This window comes from Vulpes lagopus, chromosome 13 (assembly GCF_018345385.1).
Source record: "Vulpes lagopus strain Blue_001 chromosome 13, ASM1834538v1, whole genome shotgun sequence".
NCBI lineage: Eukaryota > Metazoa > Chordata > Mammalia > Carnivora > Canidae > Vulpes > Vulpes lagopus.
In genome coordinates, this window is record NC_054836.1 from 20278882 (window position 1) to 20292470 (window position 13589).

Sequence of the window (13589 nt, forward strand, 5' to 3'; positions counted from 1 at the left end):
GGCAAAATTTGTTTATTCTGTCAAGAACAAGAGAAAACAGTATAGTTATTTCATTGATGATATCAAGCAACTCTTTTTAAAGGAAATATGTGGCTTTTTCAACATAAGCCCAACAGCTAGCAATAGTTTCAAAACAAGATTTCAGAAAATCCAGCTTCAAGGGCTGTGAACAGTATCACTGAATAATTGAGCACTCATAGGGCACATGACATTAGGCTCACTGAAATCGTGACTAAAATAACTCTAATCTGATGTGAGGAGAAGTGTTTTTTGATCCAGACAAAATGTTCTTCTTGTTTCTTACTTTAAGTTAGTAGCCTTAAAGTGTTGGCAGTTTTCAATTTATCAGCAATTTTTTCCCAAAATGCTAGACCATCATCATGGCAAATGCCTTAGAAGAACTTTGTTTCTAACATGACTGCTTGAGCATCCTAGAGAAATAATCCAGCCTGGAAGTCATACTTTCAGAAGAGACAAAGACAGGTAACCGCTTCATACCAGCTTTTATAAGAAAATGACAAAAGTCATCTTTTCTTCCTAATCATTGTCCCTCAAAAGATAGGCCAAGGCTGTTGATTTTTAAATGTTTTTGTTTGCCTTTCTACTATTTTCTTCAAAGCCTCCCCTGCAAGTTACAATAGAAAAAAAGGTAGCGGGGAGGGCCTTGGGTGGCTCAATAGGATAAGCATCCCACTCTTGATCTCAGCTCAGGTCTCAATCTCAGGGGGTTCAGGTCTCAACCCCATGTTGGGCTCCAGGTTGGGTGTCGAGTCTACTTAAAAAGAACAACCAAACCACCACCATCACTTGTATCAACAATACTTTGGGGCATTTAGCTTTACCTGAATCGATGATAGACTCCATTCTGTATTCAATCACTGAAGCAAACAAAAGTCTTCTTTTCACTGGGTCAAAGAAACTAAAATGTTTATGCTAAGATAATGGACACTCCCAAGAATATTAAGATTTTCCTACACAACATCACTACCAGAGAATTGAGTAAGTGCAGGTAAAAGGAGAAGTGGGATAATTAGGTTTATATTTACTGAGAAGGTCATACATAGAAGGTAAATGGTAGGGGCGCCTGGGTGAAGCATCTGCCTTCCCCTCAGGTCATGATCCTGGGGTCCTGGGATTGAGCCCCGCATGGGGTTTCCTGCTCAGCGGGGAGCCTGCTTCTCCCTCTCCATCTGCCTCTCCCTCAGCCCATCCTCTCTCTCACTCTTGCTCTCTGCCTCTCTAAAATAAATACAATAAAATCTTTGGGAAAAAAAAACAAAACACAAAGAAAGGCAAATAGGAGTCAGACTGTACCAGTGTGTCCCATGGCTTTGCTAAGGAGGTATGTCTGGCGGGGACTCTATGCACATCAAGTTTCCCAGCAGGTGAACCAGAGCCCCGGAGTGAGGACGGCAGGTTGGGACAACATGTGAGGCCATCCTGCTCCTCTGTTTCCTGAACAAGATTCATCAAGGCAGCAAAAAAGTTCATGTGCTCTCAGGCAACACACACTTTAGGGAAAGTACTTTCGGATCACACACAGTTAAATGACTGAAGGCCTGACAACCGACACAGCAATGCTGGCCACTTTATTGATAGGATTTTTATTGGTAAATGAGGTTTTCAAGTATTTCTAGACTGATTTGCTACAGTACTTTCAAAAAAAGCCTTATGCATTGATTCCATTCCCAGTTAAACAGCACTTTCATCCTTCCACATGTCCAATTCAGGGTCAGATTCACTGTTTAGATGAGATCACTGTGGCCCCGGGGAAGTGGCAAGCAGTTGAAATGGCGGGCTCACAGTGTCTGTGGCATGGGGGTGCAAATTGACCTGCTAGAGCTCGCAGCAAAGAGCTTTGTGGAACACAGTGCCGACCAGCAGTTTCCCTTTATACACAGAGGCCACGGTACTTCCTTGCAACACTGTACCATTGTCTGCATAAACCACTCTAACCTTGGGTTCTTCTGTTAAAATGTTCTGGATTCGGATCACCTAAGCAAAGAAATAATGTTAGCTTAAGATTTCTTTTAAAGTCACTCAAAAACATCACTTTAAAGATGGGTAGCTTCTCCATAATAAGAAGCCTGTTGATAAATCAGATTTTGTTCCAAAATTACTCTTTATATAAGACACTGGTCTCCTTATTGCCCAAAATGACAGGTTTTAATCAGCTCATCTTGAAGAGAGATAGACACATAAGCCTGCCAGACTACGGAAGAGGTAGGAGTGAGTAGCCCAGCCTGGGTGTGAGACCCTGAAGAAGGAGGGACTGTGCTAAGTAGGGGGCACAGGGGAGCTGCTAGTAATAGTCGAATGCCTGCCATGCTAGAATTCAGACCAGTTTTGTGTATTTATAGATAAGCTAGGAATTTGTTGTTTTTTTTTTAATTTTTATTTATTTATGACAGTCACAGAGAGAGAGAGAGAGGCAGAGACACAGGCAGAGGGAGAAGCAGGCTCCATGCACCGGGAGCCCGACGTGGGATTCGATCCCGGGTCTCCAGGATCGCGCCCTGGGCCAAAGGCAGGCGCCAAACCGCTGCGCCACCCAGGGATCCCAAGCTAGGAATTTGGATGCTTACACTTAATTCTTGGTTTTTAAATTCTGGCAATTAAAAAAAAAATTTTCTCTGTACCATACTCAGCTTTTCTTCGGAACTTGAGACTGCAACGCTCAACATATAAGATTTTTAAGTTGAGTCTCCTCCCTCTAGTTGAGCAGAAATAGGATTGTGTCATTTAACAGCAGTGTAATAGGGGCACCTGGGTTGCTCAGTGGTTGAGCATCTGCCTTAGGCTCAGGGCATGATCCTGGGGTCCTGGAATCAAGTCCTACATCAGGCTCCCCACTGGGAGCCTGCTTCTCCCTCTACCTATGTTTCTGCCTTTCTGTGTGTCTCTCACAAATAAATAAATAAAATCTTTAAAAAACAAAACAGCATAGTAGTGTGCAAAGCTGATCACATGGAGTAGCCAATATTTGACTCTTCTGGCAAGTAAAATGGCAATTTCATATAATCCACAGTACTGTAAAGAGCTCCCTGTAAGGCAGAGGCCCTGGGGTCATGTTTTGACCTTCACCTTCCCATTTGTTTGTTTGTTTGTTTGTTTTTCATTTCTAGAACAAGGTGCATGGGACTGGATTAAGTTTTTTTTCAACTCTAACTTCCTATCATTCTGAAGCCTTTAGGATAAAATACAATGACTGGAAGAAAAGATACTTGTATACAAAAACACCAAATACAGCAGACTATGGGGGCGCAAGTGCGTGTATATAAAGGGTCAATGGGAGCATTAAAAAGGACCTCTTTAAAACAGCTGCCCTGCCCACCTGCATTCAGTGGGGAATCTGCTGAAAGATTCTCTCCCTCCGCCTCTCCCCCAACAAGTGCATGCTCACTCGCTCTCTCTTTCTCTCTCTCTCAAATAAATCTTTAAAAAAGATTTTTTAAAAATCTTTAAAAAAAAAAAAAAAAAAAAAAAAAAACAGCCAGCCCAAAAAACAGATGTAGTTACTCACTGGGAAATAGGTGACGGTGCACCTGGGCTTAAGTGAGGTTCTTTCTACTAAAAGTCAGTCAGTCTTCTGTGGGGCAGCACATTAGATAATAGATTGTTATTACTTTTTTGCTATTCCTTACCAGATCCATCATTAGAAAGGAAGTACTTTTTCCAGAACAGCAAACCAAGTCCATGCTATAGCAAATGACCCAAGTTCACCAGATGAGCTAACAAGCAGGAACAAATTAGAATCTAACATTCTGCTCTGTTCTGAACAGTGAACACGCCACAGCATACATTTCTTCAATTCTGTTAAGCAAACCATACGGCAATCCTAATAGCTAAGAACCAGTAAAAGGCACAAAGGATTGCCATTAAACATAATCACGATTGTCCTGTAAACCTAGAGAGAAAGGGTATGGAGGGCCATACAGTAATTGGAAATGCACATTTCATTTGGGGTTTTTTAATCTGAGAGATATGAGCATTAATATAATTTTTGTGTGGGTGAGTGGGTGGCAATGAGACTGACTCTTAAAACTAGCTTTAAAAAGAATACATAGCAGTAAACCATGTCAAAAATTATATCGGTTATTTAATGTAAATAACAAATATAACAAATACATATTGAAAAACTCAAAATAGAAAACCCAAGATGAGGCACAGCAAATGTTCAAATGTGTACAGCAAAGTGAGTTTTAAATTCCTGTTGTACTGCCCAAATAGTCCACTAAATAAAGACCATGAGAATGAATGGAGTCTTTGGGTACTATAACTAAGATGGAAGGAAAGGTCTTTTAAGCCAAAATAATTCCAGTAAGTGACTGATCTTCCCATCCTGCAGGAAAAGTTTGGAGAAGATGGCTCTTTGCACATTAGGACTGCCGCACTATGTTAACCTGTGCGTATATTGACACATGGAAAGAGGGGAGTTAAAGTTAAAAACAGGTAGCAAGCAAATGACTAGACCATAGCACTGTGGTACATTCCACTTTTTAAACTCTTTTTTTTTTTTTAAGATTTTATTTATTTGACACAGAGAGAGACAGAGCACGGAAGGAGTGGCAGAAGGAGAGAGAGAAGCAGGCTCCCCACTGAGCAGGAAGCCTGATGCAGGGCTGGATCCTAGGACCCTGGGATCCTAACCTGAGCCAAAGGCAGATGCTCAACTGACTGAGCCATGCAGGCGACCCTAAACTCTTGTGAATTCCCAAGCTGGAGAAACTCATTACTGAAGTAAGGGCACAGGCTCCAGTCCAGTGTTGGCTACCCTGACCGAGCCCCCCACTCTGCTGAAACTCGTACCAAAGTCTGAAGTCTCCTTTGCCTCCCAGTTCTGGGTCAGGGCTGACCAAGGAGCAGCAGCAGCAGCACCACCACCAGGGGAATGGAAGGACTGGGAAGAAGGGAAGGAGGGAGGGAGGGAGGGAGGGAGGGAGGAAAGGAGAGAGGGAGGGTGTACAAGGCTTCCTCCTTGCAGGGTCCTTACTGGGTGCCGATGCCCCAGAACTAAGGGCCACGTTCCCTTCAGAGGACCCTCTCCCACTCTGCGTCTGATTTCTGGTGACCATCTCATGCCGCCCTTGCTAGCCCCAGGGGAATGTGTTACCTTTTGCTCATTCCCTCCATGCACCCCCATCTTTGTATAGAGGACCCCTATTAAATCCCCTCAAATTATCCAATTTAAATGTACCATCTGTCTCCTGCCTAGACTCTGCCTAAAATGCCTCCCAGAGTCAAACTCCTTTTTAGATCTCATCATTTGGATCATCTATCCGCGTCCTTCCTTCTATTTGCACATATAATTGAGATTTATGTCTCCAACCAGGAAACAGCAGGGAATAAGGTCGCTGATCTGATTAATTTTTCAAACTAACCTCTGATGCGGGAGGATTCTCCGAGTCATAGAAGAAGATCCTTATGCCATTGGGATGGCATCCAACCCAAAGGTCCCCTGTCACAGGATCCACGGATATGTTATCCACGAGGGTATTAAAGTCCAGGGACTTCCAGGTTAAAACCAAGGAGAGAAGGAAGAAAGGACAGAAAGTAAGAACAATGGAGTGGTGATGGAACAATATATCAGGGAAAGCTATTGTCTTGTCCCCCTTGGTCACCACACTGCTGGTTCCAGGACGAGATTTTGCTGCATTTCAATAGCACTCAGGGAATTTCTCTGGCTTTCCAGCTACGCTAGCATTTCACCAGTTGCCAGGACAGATGAGGGAGGGGGAAGATGCAGAAAGCCAAGCAGGATTATTATAAGTCAGATGAAATCATTTGGATTAACATCTGTGCATGAACCTAAAACTGAGGGAAGAAAAAGGTTTAAGTACAGCATAAAACAGTTCCTTCTAATAAAATGGTATGTGCAAATGATATTTTTATAAGCATTCAGTAAACAACCAGGAAATGTAGATTCATTTTTGATGAGCACATCTCATAGGTTCTTCTTTAGTGGCTAATCATAGGCTATGCAGCCGGAGGAGAAATGATCACCCAGGGTCTCATTTTGCCTTGGATTTGGGGAAAAGTTTCTCCTTTAGTTTTCTGATGTTATTCAACTCCCTGTTCTTCTGCTGTTTATTTTCTAAATATAAGTTGCAAGCATGTGATGACTGCACAGATTGCTGTCGAGGCTTTGTACCAGGATCATAAATAATACCAATGATTCTTAATTCCACCATTCATCATCTTGGCTGCCTTCTACTGGGAAGAAATCACATCTATTTGTTTACCTCTAACTCTCCATTGGAGAAGTAATATCTCCCATGTACCTCAAACAGAGGCCAGCATATCTCAGCGCCCAGAGACCGTGTAATAGCTGGTGGTGACTCACTGCAAAGGCCAGAGTGTGGGCAGACTGTTGCAGCAAACCAATGCTGCCCTGCCATGTGCTTCCTCCTCAGAATGACACCTGTCCCCACACATCCATCCATGAAGGGGCTGCAGGGCTCACGCCTCACGGCAGAGCCTCCATGCAGATCCATCATTCATTCTCACCCTGGAGATAGGCAAGGTCGGCCAAAGGAGGCGGCCAAGCAAACATCCTCGGCCAAAATCAGCTCCAGGCCTTCTCTGTCCCCCCAAACCACCATCTATCACAGTGTCAGACATTCTACGCCGATACTGTAATTTCTTTAGATGAGGAAAATATTTGTCTCAGGGCTCTGCTATTATCTTTGGAAGGAATAATGGCCGATTAGTGAATTTCATGGCTGCTGAAAGGCTACAGAGGAGGTGGGCTGGAGGTGAGAGAAGAGAAGGGCACCAAATCTCGGGGTCCCTGTTCATTTGACACACAATTACTCTGCAAGCAGCTCAGCTCCGGGAGAGTGGATAGGTACGTGGCAGGCCTTGCTCCTGCCAAGGAGGGGCTGACAGGCCAGCAGGGGGCCCTTTTAGGGCCAACAATGAACTCTTGCCTTGCAAATCTCTAATTCCTAGCGATTTAGCGATTTCCTTAACTCACTACAAGGCACGCAACATGCATTTCAAGCTTCCACAAAGCCAAGTGGAAAATGTTACATGCCTTGATAAAGGAAACATAATAAATTATTCTCATTGGGAAAAACTGTCCTCTGTTAACAAATATCCCAATTTTTAGAAAATTGGAATGCACTGAAGTGGGACTAATTCATTGGCTGTGTCCTGGAATCTTTTTTTTTTCTTTTTGTGGAGGTGGGGATTATTTTATTGCAGTAAAATATGCATAACATGAAATATGTCATTTTAAAGTGTACAATTGAGTGACCTGAGTACACTTACAGGGTTGTGTGACCACTACCCCTTATCCATTTCCAGAAACTTTCATCCTCCCAAACAGAAAGTCTGTACTCAGTGGTTCCCCATTCCTCTCTCCACTACGCCCCGGTCTCCCATTTCACTTTCTGTCTATGAGTCTGCTTATTATAGGAACCTGTTATAAGTTGAATCACACAATATTTGTCCTTTTGTGTCTGGCTTACTTCACATCAGGTCTTCGATGTTCATCCATGTGGGAGCATGTATTAGTACTGCGTTCTTTTTTAAGGCTGATTAATATTCCCTTATATGTCTACACACCACATTTTGACAGGACATAAGCCCACCCATGTCTCATCACAGATTCTAAGATCAGTCTTAGCTTATTTATCAAATTCCTTGACACTCCAAGTATTCATGAATTAACAGGTCTTGATTAATATGATCCTTCCAAAGAAAAAAATAACATTACAGTCATAGGAGTAGACTCAGCTCAATTGTTATATCAAGAGATGGGCATTACCTGTTGCCAAAAGTGGGAGCCAAACCCAAAATGAGTCCTTGGCAAGATCAGTGTCTTTATCATTGTGCATTGAATACATATATATTGAGTTGGGCTCCATTCTTATAAGATTCTTTAACTTTCAATCTATAGAAGTACCTATTGTTATAACCACCATTTGTTTTTATTCTCTCAGCCAGTACGAGTGTGTGAAATTCCATTTTCTTCAGCTAATTCCAAATTTGCCACGCCAATGATTTTTAATGTAGAACATGATACTATATTTGATACTGTTTTGAGATAATTTTCTCAGAGTGAAGCCCCTCGTGACAGTACATTGGAAGTCCTGGCAGGAACAGTTCCATGCTTCCTGGTGCTTCCTGTCAGTGGTTATGGCAAGAGAGCAAGGTCTTATTTGTAAGAGACAGGAAACTACTTTCAGAATCCCCACTTTACTGTTTCGTTCTCTTTCTCCTCCTTTATGCTTTTACCTCCTTTGACCCAACCCTTCAGATCAGATCATAATTGGAGATAGAAGATAAGCCACTGAAGCGTACCCAGCCCCATCATATTAATTTAATTTAATAAGTCTTTCTTGAGTGCCTACTATGTGTTAGGAACTCTTCCAGGGACAAATAGAAAACACCCTATGTTTCTGGAACTTACACCCTAGTGAAAGAGGTGGACAATAGAAGATAAATAAAATATATGGTATTTAACTTATAAAGCATAAGTAAAATATATAATATTAGTAATGAATGTTGAAGGGAAAATAAAGCCGTGAGGAGAAAGGAAGTGCATGTGTGTACGTTTGTGTGCATGTGTATATGCGTGTTGGAGGAGGTCATCGAGAGGACATGACCACCAGTTGATCCTCAAGCTGGACTCAGGCAATTGAAGTCTCCTTAACCCCTCCCCTGTCCTTGGGATGTACATTCTGCCCACTGTTTCCACAGTTGGGAGCTGTTCCAAGGACATAGCCTTGAGAGAGTAATGTATTATTGAGACCATCTGGACAGTATATGTGGCTGAATCCAGTTAAGACCTCTATGTAAACTTTTAAGATTCTGGTGGGTGGGTGTGGAGATGTACTTGTCTTATGGCTGCTCAAGATAAGCCTCATATGTAATTCCCTTTGCTTATTAAACCTGCCACCTAGCAATCTGGAATGGTCTGCCTTCTTTTATCTCTCCTTGCCTTCTATGTATGAGGAGGGGGCCCTCCCATGAGCAAGGGAGCAGTTCCAGATTCCACCCAGGAAGCTCCCAAGATTACAAACTAACACTTGGTGAGCCAGCCAGGAGACCAAAGAAATGGACTTTAGGAAAGAGGCCTCCTTGGGGGAAATCTTGAGTTGGCCATTGACTTCTATGTGGGGAAGGGTGGCCCACATGTCAGATGCTTGTGAACTGCCACACGAGTCCAGTGATCCCTGACAATGCCAGCTGATCTAATGCACTACTCAGCCATAATAAAGAATGAGATCTTGTAATTTGCAAAAACATGGATTGACTTAGAGGATATCATGCTAAGTGAACTATGTCCGACAGAGAAAGACAAACGCCATATAATTTCACTTATATGTGGAAACTAAAAACCAAAACAAATGAATAAAGAAACAACAGAAACAGACTCGTAAGTACAGAGAACAAACTGGTGGTTGCCAGCGAGGAAGGTGGGGGGGAAGGATAGCAAAAAAGGTACAGGAGATTAAGAGGTACCAAGCTCAGATATAAAATAAATAAGTCACAGAAATGAAAAATATAGTCGATAGTATTATAATACTATTGTATTGTGACAGATGGTGACTACACTTGTGATGAGCATGCAGCAATGTACAGAATTTTCCAATCACTATGTTGTACACCTGAAATTAATGTCAACTATACATCAATAATAATGTTTTTAATAAATAATTTTTTAAAAAAAGAAAGTGAGAAGATGAGTTGAGGTTACAGAAGGACATGTGGGAGTCTACTACTCTGTAGCTCTGGGCTGGCAGACAAGGTGGGAGAGCAAGATGATAAGTTGGAGACCCTGCATGCCATTTCGAAAAGCTAGGAGGGTGTGAGCTGCTAAGAATTAAGGTCCAAGTGTTGTGACAAAATCTGATTGGGATACGAAGTGGTGGAAGGTCTGGAAGAGTGGGAAGAGTGAAGAAGAAGATGCTATGAAGTGAACGAAAGGCCCCACTCTATCCAACCCCTAATACAAAGGAAAGCAAAAGGACCACAACAACCCCAGCCCACGGGGCAGCCTCCAATTGAGGAAACGTTCTCGAAGAAAGAATGTACTTCCACTGAGCTTATTGATACAGCTGCCAAGTTCCAGCAAAAGGCCAGGGAAAGTATCCAGCATGGTTAGTGCTCCTATGGGATATGGGGAAGATGGCATTTCTCTAGGCAGGAAGCAGAGAAAATGAGCAACATCACCACACACCTGCTCTCCAGCAGCACCTGCATGGCACTCAAAGGTTCAAAGTACTCACCCCCTTATAGATTGGATTGTCCTAGCCTGATGTGAGGTTTGGCCCAATGAGGGGCACCTCCCTGGGCATACAGAACCATGAGAATCTATAGAGGAGGTACACAACAATGCTTAGGGTGTTGGGAATGAGACAGGCAATCTCCACCTCTGTCTTTGAAGGCCCTGATCAGCCACATTCACTGCAAGAGTGAAAAGTAGGATACTCCAGTCTGCCCCCAACACCTGTTATGGACACTCATGTCCATGTTGAGCCCAGTTGTGGGACAAGATGTTTATGATGTTTGGCGATCCATTGTTGATCTAGGGAAAACTGACAAATCCCGGGGAATGGTACAGGCCGTGGGAAGGACCTGAGACAGAGAGATCACCCATAGAATCTAAAGGTTATCCCAATAAGCTGTAAAGGTCCAGTAGAAATAATCCAAAAGCAAATGTAGTTTAACCTCATTGCTGCAGGGACCTCACCTGAGCAGAAAAAAGGACAACCCAACACTGTGTTCACTGCCTATGGAAAGCCATAAAATCTGAACAGATTCAGACCTGCTCCATTTGCCCCTTACCATCCCTGACACCCTGCCTGCTCCCGCAGAAGCCTCAGGAATACAGTCCTATTTGGGGTGGGTGCTTCCCACACTCATGTATAGATACAGGCCAGGATTGCCTCCACGTGAGGGCAGTTGAAGATAATCAGAGGCTTCAAGTTGGACTCACTACTCACTGGTCCTCCAGAAGTGACAGCCCTGTCGGGTAACCCTCAGAAGTTTTCAACACTATCAATGGTTGCAGAGAGCAAATGGTTATGTTTAAGAAAGTTCTTTGATTAATTTAGTGTCCCCCCACCACCACCACCACAAGAACTTGAGGTTTGTCTCTCTCCAATACCAGAGAATATATCGGGCATTGACATTCTACAAGATGAAACTGCAAACCTCTATCTGGGAGTTCTGACCCTGGGTTAGAGCAATCAAACCAGTGCTGAGGGGAAACACCCACTGGGATCCAGTTGGCCTGTTGCCCCTGAGTATAATGGTAACTGTCAAACAATAGAAATTGTTTGGGGACATTAAGAGATAGAAACTAAAAACATGCTGCAGGACATTCTGCAGGCTTTCCTGGAATAGCTGCAAGGGAGATGACGGGTCATGAACCCATAGAAAATTCAAGGCCCAGGAACTGCCATAAGGCTTTTGGGAGTCCTTTGGTTGGGCAAGACATATGTTCCAGAAGCTGTGATCGGTAAGGTGCAAGCTTAGCAACCTCTAAGAACTTGAAAGCAGTGCAAACCTTTGTAGGGATTTGGGGGTTTTGGAGGACTTTTATTCCCCATCTGACACCATGTCTCTGTCTCTAATATGGACTGGTTAAGAAAGGACTTTTGTAGGACTGGGGATCAGGGCATCAAGTCACCCTCGAGAAAGCAGAAATACCAGTGAAGGAGATTAAAGCTCTGGGCATATCCCAAGCAATGGGCTGCTATTTGAGTTAGATGTGTCTGTGACTTTAGAAGGTATGGGTTGGGCACTGTGGTGGGCATAACAGAAGGGCAGAGGACCCCAAGATTTTGGTCCCAGCTCTGGAAGGGGACAGAAACTCTGTATGCTCAATAGAGCAACAGCTCTAGCAGTATATGCAGTACTGCTCCAAGTGGAGCCTCTCAGGAAGGAAGAGTATATCAAGTAGGAACTTCCTTTCCTATCAAGGGGTGGGCCAAGAACATGTTCTATCCATGCATCTCTGCCATGGCTCAAACCCCCATGTTCACAAAGTGGTATTCCTATCTGCCGCATGAGAGCACCCTGGCCACTGTTTCTAGAAATGCAGGCACTACTAGGCTCTGTAGAGTATGTAAATCATCCAGATTCCTCCCCGTCCCTGCCCCCCTTCCGTGGCAGTCCTTGCAGCCTCTAGAGACAGAGTAGGGGATGGATCTAATCAAGGGAATCAATCAACAGAAACTGCAGTTGCTATACAGCCCAACACTGACACCATCTGGATGGAAGCAGGAAGACAAGGCAGCGGCCAATGGGCTGAACTCAGGGCTGTTTGTCTGGTGATCACTCCTGAGCTCTGACGTAATCCTTTGCATTGACAGTTGGGCGGTTCTAAAGGGATTAATTCTATGGTTTGGGCAGTGGCAAGCCAAGAGGAGGATGATAGTGAATGAGCCCCACTGGGGTCAGGATATATGGAAAAACATTTGAGTCTGCCTGCAAGAACCTGAGACAGTCCTCACTGTCTTCCCCGTTCCAGCTCATAAAGGATTGACCTTCTCTGGCAATCAGGAAGCTGATGTCATAGCTTGGGGATAAGTTCTAGCAACAAACTCTTTAGTAGATACAGAGATTGGGTGCATAAAAAGAGTAGCCACCCCAATATGCCTGGTGGGAGGACATATTTCCAGGGATGCTCTACTGTCCTCAAAATACAGTGACTTGGTCAATATAGTAACAGCATGCCCTATGTGTTTTAAACAATACCCATGGCAACTGCCAAGGCAACTGCCAAAGGGAGATTAAAAAATCTGAGGCCATCCACTGGGATTGGCAAAGCCCTGACCAAATTCATCCAGCAAGCCTTAAATGGTAGCCAATAAAGCCTGTCCTTACTGGACACTGAAATGTCTCTAATAATAAAAGCTGTCCTCCAAAATAGAATGGCCTTGAACACTATAACCGCCTCTTTGCCATTATGCAAACAGAATATTGTGTGTTCATACCTGATGAGTCTGCTAACATGTCCCCTTTATTAAATCACTTGAGGACACAAGTGAATGCCTGGAGTGATCTGACTCTCAGCTTAAGGGACTTCATAAATCAGTGGTTCAGATCATGGGGCTCTTGGATGAAAAAAATTGTCATCGAGTTTAGGAATCATTGCCATAATCTGTGTTTCCTCTTGCCTGTGCCTGTATCGTTGCTATGGTATCTGCCTCCAGTATAGCCAGATAGCCACTAAACCAGCTGCCTCCATTCTAGTGAACCCCCTTGCTGACTGCTCAGGGCACACGGTGGAAGAGGGGGTTATATGAGATTGTAAGAGCTGTCACATGGGATGGAGTACTGGAGGAGGTCACTGAGAGGACGTGACCACTGGCTGAACCTCAAGCTGGACCTGGACAAGGGAAGGCTCCTCATCCCCTTCCCTGTCCTTTGAAGAGTAGGTTCTGCCCACTGTTCACACAGTGGGAGCCATTCAGAGGACACAGCCTTGACAGAGTAAGGTGCTATTGAGCCCAACTGGACAGTATATGTGACAGCACCCCAATTAAGGCCTCTAGACAAACTGCTATGATTCTGGTGGGCAGGTGCATGCAGAGAGCTACTCGTCCTGCAGCTGCCCAAGACAAGCCAAG

General features: G+C 43.8%; 1 protein-coding gene across 1 annotated transcript in view; it reads right to left on the reverse strand.

Annotated features, from left to right (window-relative positions):
- Positions 1-1574: 1574 nt before the first annotated feature.
- PON1 (paraoxonase 1) overlaps positions 1575-13589 on the reverse strand; it is a 35682-nt gene continuing 23667 nt past the window's right edge. The window contains exons 8-9 of the mRNA XM_041727953.1: positions 5382-5510; positions 1575-1995 (exon numbers count right to left, since the gene is read on the reverse strand). Of these exons, the coding sequence (XP_041583887.1) occupies positions 1837-1995; positions 5382-5510 (288 nt within the window). The 3' untranslated portion in view covers positions 1575-1836. The remainder of the gene's footprint in view (positions 1996-5381; positions 5511-13589) is intronic.